The sequence below is a fragment of the Acipenser ruthenus genome, chromosome 9, assembly GCF_902713425.1.
Source record: "Acipenser ruthenus chromosome 9, fAciRut3.2 maternal haplotype, whole genome shotgun sequence".
Lineage (NCBI taxonomy): Eukaryota > Metazoa > Chordata > Actinopteri > Acipenseriformes > Acipenseridae > Acipenser > Acipenser ruthenus.
Window position 1 is genome coordinate 42,512,481 of NC_081197.1, and position 25,689 is coordinate 42,538,169.

A 25,689-nucleotide genomic window follows, 5' to 3' on the forward strand; every position below is an offset into this window, starting at 1 on the left:
TTGCTGTTTTAGATTAGGAGTAAGTAGCTTGAACAACCTTTTCTTTCCTTAATCTTACTTGACTTGTTATGATGTGTGCAATCATTCGTAATGGTTATTTTTGAAATTTGCTTTGACTGAGTTCAGGAGCTGCTCTTCACTTCTAATTGCCTGCTATAGACAGCTGTAATGTAAGCTAGACCCACTGAAGTGTCTTTATATTAGCAAGCACCAGCACCATCAGAACAACATAAGGACGCAGTTCACTTGGTGGGGTTGGCTCTTATTTTTATGAAGATGCTTTTGCTCATCTGGTTACATATATCTATGACAGACAACTAGAACTGACTACCAGCTCCTGCACTCAACTGAAAGCACTTTAACACAGACTTATATATAAAAAACACAATATTTTACTCATTTTTATAAGAACCATTCAGCATGGTTGCAAACATCATAGAAAGATAAAGGAACAGTAAAAATAAATTAAAAAATAATCAATGTAATTTGATGCTTTTTACTTGAAGTTAAGAACTGCATGTATTAATTGCTGCTAGACTATTGGCGTAATTTTCAACTTCAACACATTAAGTGATTAGGTATTGAAAGCTGCAGCAACTTATCAATAGCATTGTCTTTGAAATATATGCATATTCCAGGTTTAACAAATGGGGGTGGGGGAGGGCAGTGATTGCTCATGCGAATAAGAGGTAAGAAAATGCATTTAAAATCTTTGGTTAAAGCTCCTTTAAGAGTGCTGAGGAACTGAATGTAAATCCAAGACAAGAGCTACTATCCTTAAGGGTACAAACACATGAGACAAGCTGTAGAATGTAAAGATACTGAAATAATGCTGCAGGACTCTACTCCAGTGTAATGAATCCTGCTGCATGGAGAATCGTTAAACGTACACAACTCATTGGGAAAGGGGTGAAAAAGACACAAAAGTTTTTCAAAGGAAACAAATAACCATGGTATAATAAAAAACGAAAAAAAAACCCACACACACCTGTTTTACAAAAAAAAAAGAGGTTTATTAATACTTAATTTTTCGAGTGTCTGACTGCACATACTGTATATATTACGCCTCAAAATCTTACACAAATACAACAATCATAAGTTGATAAGTTACAACATTTTGTGACAAACATTTTAAAAATCATGGGTAACAAAGATAGAATCACTGTGACAACTCCACTATGTTGACAAAAGCTTGTAGGTACAACGTATTAGAAAGCAGTCTGCCAGCATCTTGGAAATGGAACCTTGCATGACTTCTTCGTTAAAGATGTGACTGATTTTTATATACAAATTCACTATGGACGACAGTTATTGTTACACACGTAGACATCCACACAAGAAGATACAGTAAATACCTGGATCAGTGTTGCGATTTGCTGTCAAAATTTGTGATATACAAATATATACATATATACTGTATATTTACACCGACTGTCCACATTATTAGGATCTTTACCTAATATAGTGCTGGGCCACTGTATGTACTGATCACAGTGCTGGAAGGTGTCTCTAATCCATTCAGTTATGTTTCACGCAATAGGTGCAGAGAGATAGGCAGATGATCTTGATAATGAATGTGTCATTCAAGGCCACCCAAAACATGCTCAAATGGATTGAGATCCAGGGATTGCGGTAGCCATGGAAGATGCCTGAAGTCTCTATAATACCCTAAACCATTAGTGCACAATACTGGGACAATTCGATGGGTGCATTACCATCTTGAAGCCATCGCCATTAGTACAGCTGCAACATTTTTGGGTGGACTTGATCCTCATAGATGCCTAAGTAAACTTAAGCCAAATCCAAATCCAAATCGGGTATATAGGTTCTAATAAAGTAGCCAGGCAGTGTATCTATAGTACATACATAATATATAAATACATAGATATACAGACATTGAAATAGCACACATGGCACACATTGTTGCAGGCTCTTCTGGGGTTGACGATGACCCTATAATTCCCAGGACTTTAACCTTTTACTTCCTGGTACTTTTAAAAGTGTTATTTTCCTTCTGACTTGATTTCCCATCCCCTTACAGGTCTACATTTAACTTCAATTTACCATTATTTTTGAATAAATATGAATTGTGAAAAACCAAATGTTGCACAGGTGTTGCACACACTGCTTTTAGGTTAAGCCTTTTTTGTCCTAAAGGGAATCTGCAGAAGCAATATCTTATACAGTGCAATCTGTACATACCTGTGTGCAGTAACTAATGCATCTACTTATTTCAGTTACCAACGTTCTGCCAGGCTTCGCATTGTGAATTAAAACAACTGCAGTATACAGACCATATAAAAGGTGAGAGAATATTCTTTGACAACTTCAGGTTCCCATAAATGTCAAAGTATTGATAAAAGTGGTTGATATGAACTTTTATTTAAGTAATGTCTGGAAGTAAAAGATGAATACACTCAGAAAATAATATGGGTCAGAATTTATCTGAACTATGTCTTTGATTTTTCATTAAAAATAAAATACTGACAATCACAATAAGTGAAAGGATGCTAGAAGTGAAACACAATTCTACCTCTTGAGAAGAACGTTTAAGTGGCAACAGAACAGCAATGAACCAACGCTGACTTTTCATGATCATTTTTCTCATCACAATAATACTACACACCACTTTGAGTATGCTTATTACATACTCATCTGAAAAGGTTAATACACACAGTACCTCACTTTGGTCCTCACTTGAAATCATTTGATATAATCTAATAGTTGATTAAAGTGCAAGAATAACTTGCTTTCTATATAAAAACATACAGATACAACTGAGAATATTGATTAAAAAACAATATTTGATAAAGGTAAAAAATAAACTTCAAACAATTTCTCCAAGACACTCCGACTCATTAATAAGTTATATTTTAAATGAATGTTTAATTCAGGTAAACACACTGTAAATATCACTTTATAAATTAATGTGGAAATCAGAATTGTGATCAACAGGGAAAACAATTTGCACAATTAAGAGGCAACACCTGTAGCGTTTGCAGGAGCAGTGTTTAAATGGAACGCGCTGTGCAAGGAAACCTGCATTAATAAACGTGTTCTTTAAGGATGAATGTATGTACATACATACAGACTGACGGACATGGGGCCTACATACAGTATGTATTTGAGATGCTGACAAGCTCAATAACTTGTGCTGAAGGATGTCCTTAACTAGTTTCATCACTTGAATATCTGGAAATGTGACAGAAGCAGGGACTACAAAAGTGTAATTTTGCTAACAATGAATGTATCCAATCCAAAGGCATGGTATTTTGGAGAAGACAGAACATTTAGTACATTTTGCAAAGAGTTTAAATATGAATATATCAGAATAAATATGTATATTGTTTGGTTTAAAAGGAAATAAAACGGAGTGTTGTATAGATTTCTGTGGGTCAGAGCTGTGTAGAGCAACTGGCTATAAATGTTTTTACAGGCATTTACCAGCAGATGGGGAGACATATTTTAAAACAAGCCCCTCAGTATTGTCTCTCAGGTTATGACTTTTAACACTCATGTGCATGTTCACAATCTGTTATTGTTCATACACTCAAACTGTACGTGGCTGCAGCACACATTTCGACAGCAGTTCCCATGTGCTACATCAACATAAGGCTTTCATGATGGACAAACAGGGTTTATAAGAAAAAAAAAAAACAACTACCAAGCCTATATATTGCTTTTCACATAGGTGACATGTTTCACATTGGTATTATAATGAAAACGGACAAAGAGATTCTGTCCAGGTCTGTCTACGAAGCAGTATGTTTTACACTGTTGAATCATAAGTTGTAATGTTCTAACTTTACCTTTTACAGAAAAAAAAAAACAGTTTCAGAGAAACAAATTATTATTCTGGAAAAAAAATAATCAAAAGATTAAATAAAGTCACAAGTTAGCCAAGGTAACTTCTGCACCAATTTAAAGTTGAATGGTGCATCATTGTTTTTTTTTAATTTGATGAAAGCTGTCTGGTTTGGCCAGGGCTTTGAGCTAATGTTATGAAAGCCATGCCCCAGATCTGCATGCATTATTAATGAAGACTTACAGCAGTACGTATGAGAATATCACAGTGCTTGTCAAAATATTTAAAACATGTTGTCTGACATTTTACTTTTTACCACGTTAGTGGCTCCTGGCTATAGCTCCCATAGCTATTCCCTTTCTTATTTTATCAGCTAGATTTGCAAAGCAAATATCATTACAGTGCAGTACATTAGAAAACAGAGTGGCATCTTGATACAGCTACTACCATTCTCAATATAAATGAACGTACCTGTTTAAAGGTATTAATACATGAAGCGGGTGCTAAAATGAAATGTAGAACAATGATGCAGTTCTAGAGCATATTTAAAAGTGTCCTTGATTAGAAAAGTATACTCCTATTACAACCCTTCTACAAAATAATGTCATCCTTATCAAGCCCTGGATTTGCTGTAATGCTCGATTTCTTTACAATTTGAGGTTATCTAGAAAATGATATGCATGAATATCAAAATCATATACTGTAGTGTATTCATGAAACTGCAGTATACAATGCATAGGTAACAACAGCGTGTGACCCGGATCCCTTCATTTCATTTAAAAACAATGAATGAAAAACAGATGCTAGAAGTCTATGAGCATGCTAAAGAAATGGCTTGAAATCACAATATCACCTCTATAGAAACAGCATCTCGCTGAGTGAATCATTTCTAATATGGCAGGATATTAAGAAGTGAGTCTATTGTCTGCACAGTTAAGTGCCCTGCTAACCCTTCCCAGGCCACAGAACTGACAGGCACTTGCTGTGGGGAAGCTTGTAGCTATGTCTGTTCACAGTGCAGCAGAGAGAAAGAACACCAGCTGGTAGCAGGTCTATGGCAACTTTCAATTAATTTACTTCCAAAAACAACACTGATTGCCTCTGCAACCTCCTCTATCCTGTACGTTTCATGCGGTTCCCCCAGCAACCGATAACTAATCTATACAAAACTGTAGAAGATGGAGGATTATACATTGTATTGATGTTGTTTGAAACTCAGAAGTCAAAGAGGAACAATAACGCTGTACCTATAGAGAGATTTACTTCATATGAAAATATTTTGTAAGATGCAACCATGACAGATGCAGCTATATATAGATCCAGGAGCTCCTAGTTGTTTCTGAGGACCTTGCTATCACTTGGTAATTTATTCCATGTAAATCTGCGCTACAATAGAGGCAGGTTGTAGGCAGAATTCATATTATAATATTGCACATGATGGCAAGGTTCGATCAGTGTTTATCCTAGCAGTGGCTTTGGATGGATTAACATGTATTTTTTGTTTTCCCCAACACCAGCCAGTATGTTCTGATATGTTTGTTTTTTTGTTTATTGGCTCTGACAACAGTAATATAAGATTGTCTTGTCTATGCACAAAAGCAGAAAGGGCAGCCCCTCATGGACAATCAACAGCAGGAGGAACACCAAGTAAAAGCACTTTTAATGTCAACTTCCATTTGGAATGAATGAACTGGACTACTCAGTAAGCCTTGCGGTGCTGCTCCTGAATCCCAACAAGGCTGCAGCTCAGAGTCCAGAGTCGGCTTTGAAGTTCCTCATCGTACGAGGCATCTGCAGACTTTGTCCTTTGACCATTGTAGAGATAACAGCCTCCGACTCCCTCCAGCTCTGGTGCAGCTGCTGCATATATTGAAGTTGAGGCTCCCTCCTCTGGGGTCTGTCAAGAAAAGGAGACCAAGGAAACAAACACAACAAGAAAAGAAACAGAACATTAATAGCTATAGGCTGTTTGCTGAAAACTTTACTTGCTTTCTGTGTTTTGTTTAGGGCAATGTGAGGTTTGAGATGACAGCCATGAGGTTGAACCTGATCATTAGGAATCTGAAAAGAAACCGTCTACATAATTGGACATCCAGGACTACAATGAACATTCTTAGCTTAAATCAGTTGATGCATTCCTTGATTTTAGCAATTGTAGTTTCTGGTGAAAAAACACAGCTTCACTTTCTGAATTTAAAGGATGAAATAAAGATCAAAGCATCATCATCTGCCTCTCACTAAAACTGCTAAATAATTATTTGACATGTAATGATGAATATAGATGCTGACGCTGTTACCCAAAGCCCAAAGCAGTTTATATGACGCAAACAGTATAATCAGCTGGGGACTGAAAACAAACGTAGGTTCTGCAACATGGATGAACATAAAGAGTAAATAGCTAAAAATTCTTCTAGTTATGAGTTTCTCAGAATGCTGTTCCTCTAATATTTTATTATAACTGTTTCTAAACAGCTTTCAGCTAATTCAATGATAATGTTAACTGGAAACCTTTAAGTTTCACTGGTTCCATCTGTTCTGAAGTATTAAAATGACATCTGAACTGGTCAAATAAATTGGTTGATTGAAAGTCAAAAGCATATTACTCAGAAATAAAATAGCTATACAAGAATTTTATTTATTTATTTATTTATTTTTTTAAGGCAGAAAATCTAAGAGACTGCTACTTTTATAATTATAGATTGAGCTCACACTGTCAGATTCAGACTGCTTACAAAGAGAAATCATTAACCATAACCTCAGGTTAATATTAGTACTGCCACAATTGCACACTGGAGTTTAATGACCTGAGGGTTACAAATCATAAAAAAATCAATACTGATTAATTCAATTTCCTGTGCCTGTCCTCAAAGGCAATTCTGATTTACTTCTTAAATTGGTGCATCACTAATTTCTATACCCCCCCCCCAAATCCAGAATATAAAGTTTTTTTGAGCAGAGAGTTTAGCTTGATGTCATACAAGCTGAATGATGGCTTCATGTCCTAAATGTGAGCTCAATACCAGGCCTAAGGTTTTCATCCCCAGTTTGCTGCCAGATTACTCTGTTGCCAGAATGATAAAATAAGACTTGACTGAAAAATGACAGACAAGCTTTGAAGTCTGTGGACATAAGCAGAACTTGGGAAAACAAAACCAAAAAACTGAAAAAGTAGTGCTGTTAACTTTATGGATATCAAAAAGGTAGCAGATGGTCCAAAAACATGATTTGAAGAAAGAGCTGATTTAAGGCTTCATTTGTGGTGGGAAAAGGTGTTTATACAGCTATAGGCACTGATATATTACCAAGTAGGTTAACAGTTAAATATAATGGAATGATTTTAGATAACACAGCAGATATTAATTGCACTAATCCTCAGTGATTATTTAAACTAGAAAAGAAAGGTTATTCTTCTTATTTAGTTAATAGACATGTCATTGCTGCTTTAATATAAAAAGAGGGTTACAGGTGTACATGGAAAGGGTGTCATTAGAAGTACTGCAGACGGTGCCATCGCTGAGATGTTATTACACAGAGATTCCCTCAAGGACATTTCTCACTTGGACTGGAGAGTGTGAGCGGATTACCTGTCAGTCACTGCACTATCAGAGCTGTTCTTACTGATTCACAAGTGTATTAACGGAAAGATAATTGCAGAGGTTCACGTTTGTAATTCGTCTTGACAATGACGAATTACAGACAGATGTCAGAACTGAATGTAGAAATGGATTTATTTCTCAACACTAATAACTAAATTGTATGTGTCTCTAAAGTAACACGCACTTAAAATATACCATGAATCGTACAAAGACAAACACATATATTGACGACTGATTAAATGTTAAGAATAAAATTTAAGAATTTTAAATTTTACTTTTAATCTTTTATATTAACATTCAGAATTATTTGACTTAATATTGCTTCTAGTTATGGATGCGTCACACCATAAAACAGATCATTTTGATAAACAGCCTTTTTCACAATTTAAAACTGCAAAACACATTTTCTAGTGCGGTTTGGTATAATTTATATTACTTCTCTTAACTTGATTAGAAGATAAGTGCATTTGCCAGAGAAGATTTTTAGACCATGTGTGTATCTTACTATACTTTGGACAGATTATTTTGTACCTATACTGCAGAGAATGACCACTACAGTATACTGTATACAGTGGTAGCCGAAACAGCTACAAAAATGGTGAAATATGGCACGGTACTCTGCCATAAAACTGAAGTCAATGCGATATGCAGTTTAGTTAACCTGCCCTGCATATTCTGCACACTAGGGGGTGTTATCTGACTAGAAACTGGTTTGTCACAGATTACTACTGAAATAGTGTTTCACCAGCGGGTGTCATGCGATGAAACTCGTGAATAATAGAAGGACAAAGCTTACATTGAGTTAAATTCATTTTTATACTGTACTGTAAGACTGCAGTACCAGCTCGAATATGCTGAAGCCTACAGTATATCAAGGTGTTAAGCATTTATTTTGCTGAAGAGATGGATAAATGCAGCATACTACGGCCAAAATAAAAAATATTTATGGTGATATTATCTAAATAAACCATAGAGGCGGAGTCAGTGGGTGCTCTGGGGCTAGAACATGCACAGGAAAAATAGGCACCTTAGATGTTCACCAAGCTGCCCCTTGTAAACCATCCTCTTAAATATAACCACAGCAGTGGATCCCTGAAGACAGCACAATATCAGGAGGCTGCAATTCAAGAAGGAATCTCCCTTTCCTAGCAGCTGCTGTCTGAGTGATGCTATCAGACGGAACGATCCATCCAAAACAACGAATTGGGATGTATTCTACTATCATCAACCGCTATTAAAAAAGGCAAAGTAATAAATAGTATAAAACAATGAAGTAATGTATATCTGCCACTACTGATGTAAACACAGAATTAAAGCCATTAGTATTATGATAAAGAAGATCACCACGACTTGCATCTGTACAAGTGTGTATTTGCAGTTGCATGTATGGGCAGGCACCAAAAAGAATGATATCCCCAGAACTATCATTTCAAAAGGTAATTGGTGTTAACAGAAGGGAACACGACTAATCAAATGATATATTAAATGTGATTCGCCAGGTCATTCTTCCATTTGAATGAATGCAAGATAGATTAAACCCAAATCAAACAGATGCAACGCGGCAAATGTGCCCAGTAATTATTTTGCTGGGTTTGAATGAATGCTAGATAAATACATATTCATTCAACATGCAAAAAAAAAAAAAAAGAGATTAATGACTCATTACAGATGTCAATACCAAAACAAAAAGAGGTCACCTTGCAGCCACATTCACATCATCTGTAGCCTTGCATAAGAAATGCTCAGGAATAGTGTCATCAAAACCAGATCAGTGCTTCCCAGTATATACAGATTTCAATAGCTTTCAAGAATACAAAGTCTAGTTCTAACATGCAGTGGGACATAACTTTACTCTTCATGAATGTGATCAAAGCTGGCTCACTGTTTGAAGTGTTTGTTGTTTGAAGTTGCTTCCCAAGAAACTAAAACGCAAAAGTACTCAAACACCGCTTTTGAAAGCTGATATATTTTTTAAGTGTGGAAAGTAATTTATTTTATATGCTAGTAGAGCAGTTGCAATTCTTGCCTTTGCTAGTGCTTGTTTCTTTGATCTTTTAGCCAACTAAAATGGTGTGATGTCATTCAAAGAGGTCACTTCATTTTCCCAAAGTAGTTTTACTATTTATTATGTTTAGTGTATCGAAACTTAGTATTACACACCTAAAAGTCAGGCTTAATAGTTACTTTGGAAATAAACTATTGTTTTTCTACAGCATTACATTTACCTGTTACATTATAACATTTGAAAATAATACACTACAGATGCTGGCCATGACAGCATGTATGCATGGGTGTTCTTTTGCTTGCATACTGAAAGAGGCTTAATTCTGTGCCTTAAATTAGGGAAAGCAGCCAACACTGGAGAAAGTATAAGCTAGGATTGATAGGACTGATGTGAATGTGCCAATTGGGAACAGGAGAATCTGCTGGCGCTTAAAAAACCAAGTTATTCTTGACATGTATATGTACATCCATAAGCCAAAAATTAAATACCTGAATTGATTCATGTTTTTCCTTCTCATTGCAGAGCAAGCTAATTCCAAAAGTGTTTCTTAAAATTTTAAATAAGGCTTCCGCATGTCAAGTAATGAATCCAACAATACCCTGAAGAGCAGCCCAGCCACCAGCCCCTTGAGGAGTTGAGCCGGCCAGCAGATATTCTGGTAGAGGTCTGTGTTCACCACTCCTGGGTCCACTGCATTGGTTGTTACATGGCTCCCCTCTGCTGTCAGGCGCTGCTGCAGGTAGTAGGTAAACAGCACAAGGGCAAGCTTGCTTTGGGCATATGCACGGTGTGATGAGTAACAGCTACTGTAAGTGAGAAGAAAAATAGATAATAAGGCAAGGTCAGTAATACAGCATTTAAGCCACATTTATATGTGTGTATGTGTGTGTGTGTGTGTGAGGGGCTACTTTATATTGCTTACTGGGTCAAAGTATAAAAACCTGACAAAACCTACCTTTTGAGGACATTGGACATGTTTAAACATATTATTATTATTATTATTATTATTATTATTATTATTATTATTATTATTTATTTCTTAGTAGATGCCCTTATCCAGGGCGACTTACTAATTAAACATATATATTTGAATATAAAAAAACAATGGTAACGATTTTCTCCCTAATTAGAATGGCCAATTATGTTCCCTTACCACAGCAATTCTCCACACGGCTCAGGCGAACTGAAGAATGTCAGCGAGCTACCGACCTCTGGAGGACACCCTGCAGGTGTTCACCAGAGCTCACAAGGTGCCTGGCCAACAGGGTCCACTGATGCGCGATGAGGAGAAACAGTCTGCGACGGTTTTGCTTCCCTAACCCGCAGGAGCGCCAGAGCCAATGCGACACTCCTTCCGGAATCCCCAGTGAAGACCGGCGACTTCGCACAGCCAAGTCGCTCCCCTGCACTCCCCTAACTGTATGACTCACCCTGAGCACCACACAGCCGTGCTTTTACCAGGTGAGCCACTTGGGGATGCCGGTAACTTTGTTTTTAATTTCCATAAAGGTAATTCAAGTTAAAAACCCGATGTTACAAACGAACCTGGCACCATTATTATGTAAGGAATACGGTTGAATCAGTAAAAATAACTCCCTGTTTGAGTGCTGTTAGACACTGTTCGATAATGAGATTCACTTGATTGTTAATTTGGTAATTGGATTTCTTTTTTAATCTTTTGTTATGCTTCAAACAGTTAAAATGACGATGTCACAAGCTCAGTATGACTGTAGAGTACATGCTTGTGTATATTCTTACCTAATTCATTATGGTCCAATACAGCGTTAAATACTACTACAAACAGAACCTCATTTGGGAGGAGGTAAAAACAGAACTCACTATCTAATTGCTGAAATAAGGTTACTGCTCACCGCATAGCCAGTGCTGGTAAATGCTATTTGTTCTAATCATTGTCTTATTATAGGGTAACACAATTTGAATTTTCTTCATGGTTGAGCACACCAAGGAGCTTTGAAAACTCAGAGAATTTCCTCTGCTTCAGATGCTGTAACAGGTGCAATTTACCATCAAATAACAAAGGTCATTAATGTAATTAATGCGGCTAATTACCACAAAGATGAATCTGAGAGAGCAGAGAGGCCTAATTTAACTTAGTGTATCTAGATAAATCACCATGTTAAACAATTCAAAAGACTGACGCTTATATAAACTATAATCTACTATAATCTATTGAACACAGGCAGTACACATTACTAAATCAAAATACAGAATTTGAAATTTGAAAGCATGTTACTTTGTGAAATTGTGTTTCCCTTCTCAGCATCAACAGCCCCTCGCACAAAAGAAACATGCCACTGCAGTAGTCTAATTTCCTTTTATACCATAGACTGAGAGATAACTATAACAAGAATTACATTTTTGTCAGGCTGACTTCCAAGACAATTGACGTTGTAAATTAAAAGAACTGATAAAAAGAAGACGAGGAAGAAATCTTTATAATCTGGTTTCAAATCTTCTATCTCGATCTGTGCCATTCTGAGCACAGGCAGCAACATACAGAGTGGTGCTCAAGTTGCATTTCACATAATAATCTTAAAGAAACAATGTCAGAGGCAAGGAAAATAGATGTGTGTGTGTGTGATAATCCACTTTATTTCCATCTATATACAACAGTAAAGGCAGGGCACCACACAACACTCTTCCACCTTAGCCAGCTGCAGCCAATGAGAGCCGGGTCACAGCACCAATGTAACAAAGAAGGCTAAGCACAATCCAGCAACCCTGCACACTGCAAGCAAGCACCAGGCTCAGCAGCATTAATGGGTATACAACTTTTAAATGAATCTCTCCAACAGGCGACAGAATTGAAAATGACAGTGCAACACAAAATAGAATGCAAAATCCATTTTAAGAATTATTGGTGTTGGCCACTGGATGAAAATGGAACTATGGTAGAGATTGGTTTAGTTCAGTGTGCAGACAACATGAATAATTGCAACCATTTTTCATAAATGAATTGCAACTTAAGTCTGTGTAATAAGTATATGAATTAGAATTCAGCATCCAGAATGCTGTGTGAATAGCGTTACCCAGTTCTGGGAGCTGTTTACATCCAAGTAATTGTCTACAAGCATTGTGAAACAACAGTCTGTGGAGTCCCAGGCTCTCTGGCCTTGAAATCACAGTGCCATCACCCTAGCTAACTTCAATCTCTGCCTTGCCCTTCACAACAGCATAGTCGATATAGAAATTGGCTCAGTACTCCTAAATCTTCTCGGTAGAGGCTTTACTATGCTAATAAACCCCCATTAAATCTGCATCACAATAATTGCGAAAGCAAATATTAATTTGGTAGTTCTAATTAGAATGTCAACATTTGAAATTTGACGAAAAATCCTTCTGGTGTTGCCTCATGCTGCTGTAACTGAAAACGACAGCTGTTTGACAAAACTGACAATACTAATCTCGTCAACCGTGAACCATCCAGTTTCTGGTGCTGTGACCTTTGACTTCCATTTTTCTGATAAAAAGTTGTCTGATGGACTGAACCTTGATTCACCACATTTATTTATTTTATTTCTAAATTATTTTTAAAAAACAGCTGATCCACATGCTTGCCAAATGAATTAAATGCTTAAATTGATTGGAGTTAATAATATGCCTGATACACCTTTGGTACCCGGCACTGAGGGACCTCAATATCTATTCTAGAAAATTTAGCAATTGTATTCATACTATTTCTTACACCCACTTCAGTAATTAGTTTGGCTTCAAATAATAAAAATGTTAAAACTCCATACAGTATGTATATCTGAACTGTATGTGTAAAGCACCAGACTGACCAGGGCTCTGGCAACGGGCTTATTAACCCCATGTTGCATTGAACATTCCAGTCTCATCAAACAGTAGCTGAGTCAGTCATTTGTATTTATCAAGGTGGATCTAAACACTGCCACTTTAAAACAGGACCAGAACAGGGATTTTACTTACAGTGACAAAAATTCACTAAAGAGAGATGCTGGTTTTCAACCTTATTTTTTTTAAATGATTTTAACAATGGCCATATTGAGATCTCTTGGATCAGCTGAATAGACTCAGTGTCCTGTATAACTTGAGTGGTAAATTCTTCAAAATGTTACCACTGGATTCTTAAACACCTGCATCTGAACAGGCATGTGTCCACACTGATAGCAATGAGCCCAAACACTCAATAAACCAAATACGTGTATTCAGCACATACTTGCCCAAGAGGACCCATTAAAGCTCAAAGTAAAAAATAAAGCACTTGCACTCTCTTTTTATAGACTCTTATTAATATCCATTAAGCTCTGTAATTCAATAAGATTTACCATGCTGAATACAAATTAGTTAATTATCCAGTATTCAAATGTGAACAAAAAAAAATCAGTGGATAAGAATAATGACTTACATGAAAAACTCAGTAGCATAAAAATATATATTACGTACATTAAATAATTCATTAAATAATTACATTAAAAGTACATCAATCTATGGAATCATTGAAAAGAGACCCATTTTTAACACTTAGCTTAAATAAACTTGAAGACACATAAGTTTAAACAGAATGCTGAGGATGAATTGCTCTAATCTCCAGTGGGGTTTTCTTTCAAAATTTTGGTAAATCGGATTCCCGTGTTTGATTTGGATTATATTGTGCAATTGGGTTTTTCAAAACATCGAAATGCGATCGGGACTACTGTGATCCGGATTTCGTTTTGGTAATCCGATTGCACTTTTAATCACGATTAAAAGTTGCAATTTGGTTTTTCAGAATTTAAAGTGGAGATCAGGATTACTTTGATCCAAAATACCAGGATTATTGCGATCCGACTTTTAAATGATCATAGAACATCGATAGTTTGTTTAGAATTGTCATAGCAAACACACGCTATATGTCCACATAGGGTGTTAGAATATAATATTTGCATATTTATTTAAGTTTTGTATCCATGCAAGCAAAACAGAATACATGTATTTAGTGTTATAGCTTTAATAAAAAAATAAAGCTCGCCTGAGAGATGCAGGACTCCCGACTGACGAAGATGTCTAAAAACACATATCCTTTTTTCAAGTTTTATTTTTATTCAATTTAGATTTAGATATTTAATTTCTGCAAAGTAGGCACAAATAAAAAAGTGCGTGTGTTATAGGTGCGCTAAGATTACAAGTTGTGTATTAATCATTACCACAATCTTATTTATTTTGTTAAATTAGGTTATATCATAAATAAGGCCCCCTTAAATAAAAAGGATTAACAACTAGCCTATTCAAAAACTAGAATTCGTAATCATGATTATTTGTATCTGGATAAATGTAATCAAGCAGTGACATTTTCTGAAAAAACAGATCACTTTGATCCAGATAAAAGTTTTGAAAAACCAGCCCCAGGGTAGAGAAGAGGAAGCTGTCTTTTTGTTCATGTAAATACCATCTTCCAACTAGTGCAAAATAGTCAAATATAAAAATGGAAATCTTATTGTGAATAAATCAAATTAAAAGTGCAGTGCTGTCACAGCTAACTGTAATACAAGAAAATACACACATACAAATAATATATCCCCAAGATGTATGATAATACAATATAATGATAATGTCGAAAGAAGTTGAGTTAAAACTGCCAACATCAATAAACTTGACAGCAATTCAACTTTACTGTTTGGTTTAAACCCATAAGCCATCTGTCATTGTTCTGTGAACTGTTTTCATCTGAAACTGGCCAGCTCACTGTCTTAAAGGAATATACTCTTTTGATTTAATGCTATTTTATCTGCTTATTATCTACTTAAGCGAGGTGTGATAGATGACCGTGACTGGAGTTATGCGTCCCGAGCCGTAGACGAGGACGCCAACGAAAGTCAATGTCATCTCCCACACGGTAGAGCACGTATCGAGAGGGCTCTGTCGCTATTAGAAAATGATTTATTTCTTTATATTCTCTTTAAAAAACAACAAAAAAAAACCTTTAAAAACTAGATTTACTTTGAACTTCTGATATTTCGTCGGGTAACCTTCCACTGAAGAAAATAGTCCCTAACATAATTAGAATAGAAAAACAACATACATGTAGAGAAAACGGTTACTATTATTATTATTTGGCTAACATTTATTTATTGGGGTCTTACTCTTTCTTATTGTAATTTATCATTGCCAGATAAATTAACTGTACAATTGTTGAATAGTCAGCAACGTGTAGGATAGAGTCGGACTCGAAATGTTGGAGGCGGGGCGGCATTCAAGCTGGCAGGGAGTGGATTGGCTGGTGCAGAAACAACTGAAACAGGGTTGGCAGTTTGACTGGCTGGTTTTGAGGGAGGGTGTTGTTTGGATCCAGCTGATAACAGAATTGTGGACCAATCGTGTCTTTCCTGTTGATTTGCTGTCCAGTAGCTGCGAATTGAACCTTCATTACAGTGTCCTGTCACAGACATGATTTTGTTTAAGTAGCTTTTTATGTTATCAGATTAGTTGTAGATTAGAATGTTAAGGGAAAAAGTCGTTTATTTAAAATTTAAATTCACAGTTAAGCACTTCAACGTTCCAGCAGGCATCTATGCAAAATAGAAGCACGGTAGAACTGGAAGCAGATTGGCTGTTCGCACTCAATCGTTTTCTAATATTTATTAAGTGTGTCATTATTGTTTCTTCACACATCCATGTTTAATAAAATCATCAGCATGTCTTACCTTTAGGGAAGTCTCTTTGGGCAAGCCTGACCAAGGTGGAATTTGTTAAAAGAGGGGTGCCCAGAAATGTCTTCACCCCTAAGACTGACAAGGTGGGATGAAATTACTGGTAAACACTTACTAGTGGGCATTTTACACTGGCCTCATTACACCTTGCCTCATAAGGTAAAATATGCTGATGACTTTATTAAATCATGCCAACTATCCATGAGTGCAAAAATGATTAAAACACATATAATGGCTGAGAGCCAGCACTTGTACATATTGTTTATTATTTGTTTATTTAGCAGACACCTTTATCCAAGGCGACTTACAAAGACTAGGGTGTGTGAACTATGCATTAGCTGCAGAGTCACTTACAATAACGTCTCACCTGAAAGACGGAGCACAAGGAGGTTAAGTAACTTGCTCAAGGTCACACAGTGAGTCAGTGGCTAAGCCAGGATTTGAACCAGGGCCCTCCTGGTTACAAGCCCTTTTCTTTAACCACTGGACCACACAGCCTATTGTGTGTGTAATTTATGTAAATTAAGTTTGGCTTATTTTTAATTTAAATTTGGATTGAAATCCCATCCTTGCAAAAATAAGTGTGGAATATGGCCATTCCTAAATTTGTTTGGGGCTCATTTAGTTTAGAGAGAGGACCGAGAGCTGCAGGCTGTGCGCTCTGTCCTGCACCGAGATAGCCTTAGCTTGTGTGCATCTTTATTGTGTTTAACTGTTAATCTTTTTTTTCATATAGTGTGCGAGAAGCGTTGAACTGCAGTCTTCCGCCTCTGCTATTCCTGCTGCTGGACTGAAACACTACCCTACCACATAAACATACAGTATAAAAATGTTAACATTATGCAAATTCACTGGTTATAAAGTATTCATTTAATTTCTGCTGTTACCTTAAATTAAACAGTTAAGATTACATTCATCGACTTAAACCAAATAATCTTGCAGGAGCATATTTCAATGAATGCAACAGTGATCATTAGATCACACGACACTGCAGTAGATTACAGATGCTTTGCTTTTGATGTATTTAAGAAATAGACAAGTAGGGGAATCCTGTCACTCATTTCAGTAGTTAATTTGAAGCACAACTCTTAATAAAAGGATACTGGTATTAGCAAAAAAGCTCAAGTAATTACATTACAAGCAAGGTGTTGGGGGAGATACTGTGAACAGTTTTGAATAAATAACAAGACTTCATTACAGTTTTGAAAGACATATTATCATGAAATATAGTGTAGTGGTCCTGGGGGACTGTGACTAAATTAAAGGGTTATTAGTCATACAAGACGCCCTGTTTCCAGAACTAGTTTCTGGTCTGGTTTGAGGATGAATCCAACTCACAGCCAGTTGGACTTATTTGTCTTTTTTAATTTTTTGTGTTACCGGGGCAACACCTACCACAACAACAACTATCATAATGATGATTGTGATGATGATTTTTGTCTAGAACACAGGTGCACACAGTTACTATAGTTTATGGTAATTGGGCTCAATAAGGATAGCAGGCAGCACAATCATTTAATTGAATCCTAAAGTTAGTATCTATTACATTTCATCAGCCATATAAATGACGTTCAAGAAAAGGACAAGATACAAACGTTGTACCAAATGATGTTTCCTCATCATTTAGAAACATTTAAATTCAGAATGCTGTGATGTCTATTTTTTGTATACAGCACAATATATGGTACTTATGAGCATAACCCAAAATAATGTTCAAGTCAATCTAATCAGTTTGACCGGAAAGCTGGCTGGTCCTCATGTGGATAGTAAATTACATCTGCACGAGCAAAGGCACGTCCCCAGCACTGCACACTGGAATATATCTCAATTCTCCTATTTTTGGTATTATAGAGCAGAGCCACTTAAGCTGCTCTGAGCTGCAGAAACTTGCAGCAAGAAGCATGGCTTAAACATCTCTTTACTGAGTCTGCATATGACAGATGGCATTAAAGCAGCAGGGCAGGGTGGTACCAAGCAGCTCTTGGATAGATATAGCTAAATAGAATTAGAGCCAAAACAAACAGAACTGGGGGAAATAAAAAATAATAATAATAATAATACCCCAAAGTATTACATATTATTATATAATAACTGGTGAGGATTTATTTCAATGGGCTCATCTAGTTGATATTTCCCGTATTATTACGCAGCCCTGTGATACGGGAAACACACGCTCAGTAATACCAGCAACAGAGCGCTACCCCAGTGCGAGCTGTCAAACAGCAATAGATCTCTACAATTCTCTAGTGTGTATTTGATAAAGAAAACCCTCCAGAACCCTCCACGTCCTGTGTCAATCAGTTAAATCAAAGAGAAACCCGCGTTTCCAACATCAAAACTACCTCGGCAACAGGCTCTCTGCATTCAATCTTTGGACCAAACTGCATTTTCCACGAGGGAGTCACTGTAAACATCTATAAATCGGCCACCCGAAAAATCTTCCATCCACATACAAAGATGCTTTGCACTCTGAGTCTGACTGAAGATAAGCCACTTCTCACAAAAAGCTACACAGACATGCTAGCAAACACAAACATCCTCGGAACAAACTAGTGAACATAAAAATGGAAAAATAATTGTATATAGAAAAGGTTTAAATGCATCATTTTAGCACGCTCCCTAACCTTTTTTTTTAGCCTATTTAATGCCCACCCTGTGGGTTTATGTAGCATCCCACCCCCTCGGGTGTGCATTACATTCTCATAGAACACACTACCCCATGCATTGTTCTTTATATAACACATTGCTTTCTAATATATTTCTAAATATATTTTATTTCCATAAGGGACAGACATTATTGGAACAGTTCAGGATTTCCATACCAGCTCTGCAGGTCCTCCAGGTCCAGTTCTCCACAGTAATGAGTGGCTGAGGATACTGTGACAATGCGGGCGCTGGACTCCTGGCACCCAGACTGCTTTAGCTTGTCCAGGAGCAGCTTCGTGAGAAGGAAGTGCCCCAGGTAGTTCAAACCGATGTGCTCTTCAAAGCCATCCTGCGTTGTTCTCTCTGGAACCAACATGACCCCAGCTGGGAAAGAAAAAAAAGGAGTTCAAACATGTATTTTATCGGATATATCAGCTAAGTAGACTGTCTATGTAAAACAAAACACGTTGGTTTAAATTACTCAATCAATCATTTAGCTGTCTGAATGTACTGTTATTACATGTAACACACACCCTGAACTTGCTGAATACCTAGGGGGAGATATGACCTCAAATCAGAAGATTACATTTCTGTCTCAAAACACACACACACACACACACACACAGTACAGTACTAAACATACACAAAGTAGCCAAGGGTACTAAAAGGTAGGGGCATGGCCTAAAAAATGAATTCAATATTTAAATGCTGTGCGTCTCACTGTGCTTGTCTCATTCTTGGTTTTGAAACAAAACCCTTTGTTCTCAAACATAAATTAATGAACACTTGAAGGTTGATTAATGAGTTGTGGTAGCATAAATGCTCATTATGCAACTGTGTGGTTTGAGGGAGCAATCTTATTGGCTAGAGATATTCTAAAAGGGGTGGCTTAATCCCTGGTGGACCACTGGCTGCCACCTTGTCACACAAACTTAATTTAACACATGTTGTACATTTCTATATATGCATTCTATTTTATCTGAAAATGAATGGACTCTTTATGTGATTTTTTCTTTATTTGTTTTTTCTTCTAAAATTCAGCCATGGCCAAACAGTACTGAATACATCAAAGGGTTTTTCATAAAGTGAATTCTAACACCTTGAGTGTGATTTCCTCTACTTAAATCTGGCTCCCTGTTATTTTTTGATTGAAACTCAATGAACATCCTAAAGAAAAAAAAATAATAATACATAAAACTTTTTCCACAAATAAACACTGAAGCTAATAGAGACAAAGCATCAACATTTATAAAGGAACACACAAATATAGCAGCACGTCAATTTTAATGCATAAAAGAGTAAACAAAAAACAACAGGGATGCTTTTCAAACTACCTAAATGTATCTAAATGCTTTTTTTTTTACCTGCTTAATAGGGCTATGCAGCTACTCAAATTTTCAGTGATATCCTTTATGATGTTTTTTTTCGTTGGTAGGCATTAGGTCATTAATGGACCTAACAAGCCCATTAAATAGTGTGTTCATTTCACAACAAGAAAAGCTGCCTTTCCCTCACCTTTACAATTGAGTAATTATCTTCTGAGGAATGATTTAAAAACCGCTTGAAAGTGCTGACATGTTTACTGCTGGACTGCCATACCGGGGCCATAAACTGACAACGAAAATATATCACAAAACTTGCAAATTCAACCGATTCATCACATACTCGTGACTTCTCCTCAGCCCTGCCTTAAGAGCTACTGCTGTGCATACTGGGATATGAGTTTAATCAAGGATTCAATCTGGTTCAGGACTACAATCCCACAAGTCACTGCAGAGATGACTATTTCTAAGGAAATGAGCAGTGAAGTGTGGAAATGTCATCGACTGAAATGTACTGGAGAAGTTTTGGTTACTGTGTGAGAAAAGTGATTAAATGCAAAATCTCCAGACTGTGATTTGCCTAAACTGTCTGGAATGGTGATGGTAACTGTTCAGCTATGGCCAAAAGTTTTGCATAACCTAGAATTTTAGAATGGAGACATAAAAAATAATAAAACTATATGAACATTAAATAAACTACAAAATGATATTGCAAAATAGTAGTACAGCATTTCAAAATGTCACATCTTTCAATTTGTCAGTTTTTCATTAAGTATATGGGAAAACTACCAAGTGGTTTGTAATTCAATATGTTAATAAGTTAACATTATTCAGCAGGTTTCATTTGACTTTATGAAGCAAAATGCTATAGGGCGATACAAAACTTTTGGCCAGCTGTATGTTGTCTGGCTTCTAATTGTCAGATATTAAAATCAATTTGATTTTCTAACCACAAAGAACACAGCCAGAACATAACCAACAGTAAAATGTCTGTCCCTTGGGTGAGGAGCTACCACACAAGACAGTCAGTTAGGGTATGCTAAAGCCAGATTGTCCAAGACATTCTACTTACTGTACTTCAGGCAAGCTGTTAGAAGAATGCCTGTAGCTTGACTAAAATGCAATCACAGCTTTGAAAATCTGGAAGGTTTTTAACCTCTCACATACATTTGTTAGTTTTTTGTGATGTTGAATAAATAATCATCCCTTTCCTGCCTCCAACTGTGGTGTGTAATATTAGTTAAAATGGAATGGAAATAAAAATGTATCAATCTATATGCAAATTATATGTAAGTCATATAATACTTTACAGACAAAGAAATGCCTAAGGATGTTGTATTTTGCATAAATTTGACACTTCAAACAGATGATTTTAACCTACAATGGTCTGCAAATGATTACAGTAGTGTCATTTGATTTCAGGAAGTTTCATGAAAAACATCTTACCAGAGTAATAACACTATATATATATATATATATATATATATATATATATATATATATATATATATATATATATGATTTTAAAGCAATGCTACAATTCTAATGTAACCTGCTTATTTTGTATTGAAAATGGACTGTTTAATAATACATTCCTCTCTGTTGCTATTTTACCGGTACATATTATCTAAAGAGATTACTGTGAAGTGTAAATTTGCCATTTTAATTTAAAAACATCCCTGTGGGCATAATGTAGAGGGAAGGGAATCTCAGATAGACTTGTAAATATGGATAAAGTAAAGTAAAATGGATATGTGAAAAAAATAGTGAGGGTTTTAATGTAAAACTGGAAAAACTCAACATGTTGTCCCTTTTTCAGCAACCAGCCGACACCGATGCGCAAACAACTTTTATTCGTCAACAAGAAAATGTAAGCACATACAAGAAAAACAAATTTGACTTGGTAACAAAAAAACACGACAGTGAGTACTGTGTGTATGGACTGAGCTGAGCTCCCTAAAGCCTGCTGCTGTGCAATATTGCTGTAGGTGCGGGACCTTTCTACAGAGACTGCGATCAGATCAGACATTTCCTGGAGCAACGTGCCTTGGTACTTTGTATTTTGAGTAGCATTGATAGATATCTTGAGCAAAAACATATTTGTATCATATTTTTTAAATCCATGTAATATAAAAAATGCAATATTTGTATCATATTTTATGTAATTTCATAAATAGCGATGTCACAGAAACCCTCAATGTAATATTTTCTTGTAATGCATGGCAGCCCATATATATATATATATATATATATATATATATATATATATATATATATATATATATATATATGAGAGAGAGAGAGAGAGAGAGAGAGAGAGAGAGAGAGAGAGAGAGAGAGAGAGAGAGAGAGAGAGAGAGAGGAAATGTAATCGACTGAAATGTACTGGAGAGGTTTTTGTTACTGCGTGAGCAAAGCGATTACATGCAAATCTCCAGACTGTGTGATTTGCCTGAACTGTCTGGAATGGTGATGGGAACTGTTCAGCTATGGCCAAAAGTTTTGCATCACCTAGAATTTTAGGATAAAAAATAAAACTATATGAACATCATGTAATCAAATAAACTACAAAATGATATTGCAAAAGTCTACCAGAAGCCACAATAGTAGTACAGTATTTCATGTTAGATTTCAAAATGTCTTTCAATTTTTGGCAGTTTTTCGTTAAGTATATGGAAAACTGCCAAGTGGTTTGTAATTCAATATGTTAATGTAACATTATTCAGCAGATTTCATTCGAGTTAATATAGGAATATATTAATTAATATAGTAAAGAGAGAGAGAGAGAGTGAGGATGGAGGCATGCCATCTTGTTTGCAGTTCTGAGTGGTTTTTCTTTTTTTACTCTACTTGCGTTGTGCTAAGCTCACTATCCCATGATTCAATAGTGATGATCACTCTATGGGTTATTCTGGAGAACACCCCCAATTTCCCTGAAGAGGCAATATCATCCTCGAATCGTCACATCTCCCTCCAGAACTATTTAAACACATTGCAGACTCATCATGCTGAATCATGGTGGCCTTACACCCAATTAACGGTGTTGCATTCACACTGCTAAGATATTCTATATCTACTATACATAATACACATCATGCAGAGGTACTTACCATTATTGACTAGAATGTGAAGTGGAAGTCCTCTGTCGTTGAACTTCTTGACAAACCAATGAACAGACTTCAAGGAAGTCAGGTCAAGATGAATGAACTCCACTGAGAAAGCAATGAAATACTTCAGTTCAGCTTTTAATCAACTACAGTATGAACATGAAAGATGCAAGCCAAACCCATAAATAAAACATTAAAAAGAGTAAACAGCGGGTTCCGAAAAATATAGCGTTACACGTCCTCACGTTTTGCTACAACTAACGTACCAGTAACTTTTTATGCTTATAACTTTAAAGTCTGTTTCAAAGATCTTTTCAAAATGGCCGCTCTAGCGCACTGGGGTTTGAGATCTGTCCTCTAATCACTACAGGAAGACCGATTAAAAAAAACAAACATAACAAATGCTCTGGCTTTTGGATTGTTATTGCTGTGCTACCTGTTTGACAATGTGGGCAATAATCCTTATACTATCAGTGCACTAGAGCGGACATATTGAAAAGAGCTTTAAAACAGACTTTGAAGTTGTAAGTGTAAAAAGTTGTCAGGATGTTAACAATGAAAAGAAAAATTAGGGGTACATTATTTAAACAGTTGTAGCAACATGTAGGGACATGTAACGCTATATTTTTCAGAACCCAGCTACTTACTCTTTAATTTGGAAGTCAGTTGCTTTTAACAAGATCCAAGTTGTTTCTTACAAGCTGAGTAGCATTTACATTTCTCCTGGTAAAAATAGAACAAAAAGAAAAAAAAAACATACTGTGCTATTATGAAAACAACACAAAATTGACTTCATACCATTCATCTTTATGACTCATATATATTGAATTTAATGAGCTAGAAAATAAATCTCTCAGGAAATCTGTATTTTTACAACAATGCATACTTTGCGAATAATACATTTCTTTAATCCACCATCATATGAATAGTACTTTGTATAAAGAAAAAAAAAAGAAAAAAAAAATTACTTAATTTCTGAACCACTTCATTTTTTTTCAATAAGAAATAAAAATCGACTTTTCTTTTGAATGGTAGCCCTCAAGCACGCTGCACAATCAACACCACATAAATCAACTGAGTGAAACTGAACGCAAAGAACATTAGACTTCTCTACCTCGTACCAACAATACAAATACATAAAAGAAAATGTAAAAAATGATGTTTTGCAGCTAAATTATATTTGACTAAATGACTGTATGCATTTTTCTTCCCATTTTTTTTAATCCACCAGAAACTTATGTTCATATACAAACTATGTACAATTCATCAAATGAATTTAAATCATGCAATGATTTGTTCCAGGAGACATACGCCATGGAATATTTTAAATTGGCAATGACGTGCATCATCAATTTGTTTGCTCATGGTTTTCTATTAAGAAGGTGCAGTGCCCTATGGCTATATTTAATATTTTGTAACCACATATTTTATAACCACACAAAATGTAACACATTGAGGCTTCCTTGGGCTGCACAGGAACAGGGCAAACCCTACAGTGTTTTCAGTGGGGGTGAAGCTTGTCTCCCCTAAGTTAAAACTGCCTATTAAAACGTAAATAAAGTGGACTGTCAACATGGCGTCCTTTCTGATAAAGCACAGCATACAGACGGATAAACAAGCATACACTGTAGATATTAGACATCAATGAATTACACTTAGTTTACATTGAACTGGACTGTGTGACATTACATAGATTGTTAACAAATAATCTACATTTTCCTAATATTATGTATGATTCTCTTCTGTTGTTTCTCAATATTTACCATGCTTACTAACTAACCCAGCACTAAATGCTTCTGAGAAGACTACTCAAGGCTTATTTGTGGGAAAGTGAGGTGGGGAAGCATATCAGTGTTGCCCAGGCTTCAGTGCAGAATAGTTCATTAATGTGCTTAAGTGCACAGCTGAACTAAGCAATATTTGCTGAAATAGTTAGCAAGCATCGTAAATAATGTTCTAAGAAGAATCAACAGTAATCAATCATACCGAATGCATAATAATATAATATTAAATACCACTATTAGAGAAATGTAGATAATTTGCAATATTCCTTTAACTTTAAAAATACTATACTATCAGCATACATATATCAATGGGCCCTGTCATTTTAAGGTCATTATAATGCTAGATTGTAAGCCCTGTATTCTGGTAAGAGTCACCAAGCTCCCATGTAGTCAGTGTCAAAATCAACAAGTCAGGATTAATGAAGTAGCTATTTATAACAGCCTAATAACATCAAAGCAAATCATGTTTTGTAATTAAGCCCAGAGAAGATTCAACGCAAAAGCAAATTAGCATGGCTGTCACACCTTTACAAACAAACTGGCAAACTATTTCACTGACATGGTTCATATAGTGAGGATTTTTCATATTGACCAAAAAAAAAAAATAGAAAAAACCAGAGAGACTGTATAAACAGGTTGTTTCTAATATGGCAACATAACTGGTTCTCTCTATTATATATATAATATAAGCATGTGTGTTAACAAGAGATACCACTCTTACTACCTACACTATCTGGAGGCTGTGTGGTCCAG

At 36.0% G+C, this 25,689-nt stretch overlaps 1 protein-coding gene across 5 annotated transcripts in view; it reads right to left on the minus strand.

The window, feature by feature from the left end:
- Positions 1–991: 991 nt before the first annotated feature.
- The window catches only part of LOC131696472 (dehydrogenase/reductase SDR family member on chromosome X-like), a 56,992-nt gene continuing 32,294 nt past the window's right edge, over positions 992–25,689 (minus strand). For 4 of the 5 annotated variants that reach the window (XM_034009010.3, XM_034009008.3, XM_034009012.3 and 1 more), the window contains 4 exons: positions 23,156–23,257; positions 18,900–19,107; positions 10,005–10,212; positions 992–5,702 (listed from right to left, as the gene is read on the minus strand). In XM_034009010.3, coding sequence (XP_033864901.2) covers positions 5,505–5,702; positions 10,005–10,212; positions 18,900–19,107; positions 23,156–23,257 — 716 coding nt within the window. In that variant the 3' untranslated portion in view covers positions 992–5,504. The remainder of the gene's footprint in view (positions 5,703–10,004; positions 10,213–18,899; positions 19,108–23,155; positions 23,258–25,689) is intronic. The other variant, XM_059030023.1, reaches the window with a different exon arrangement.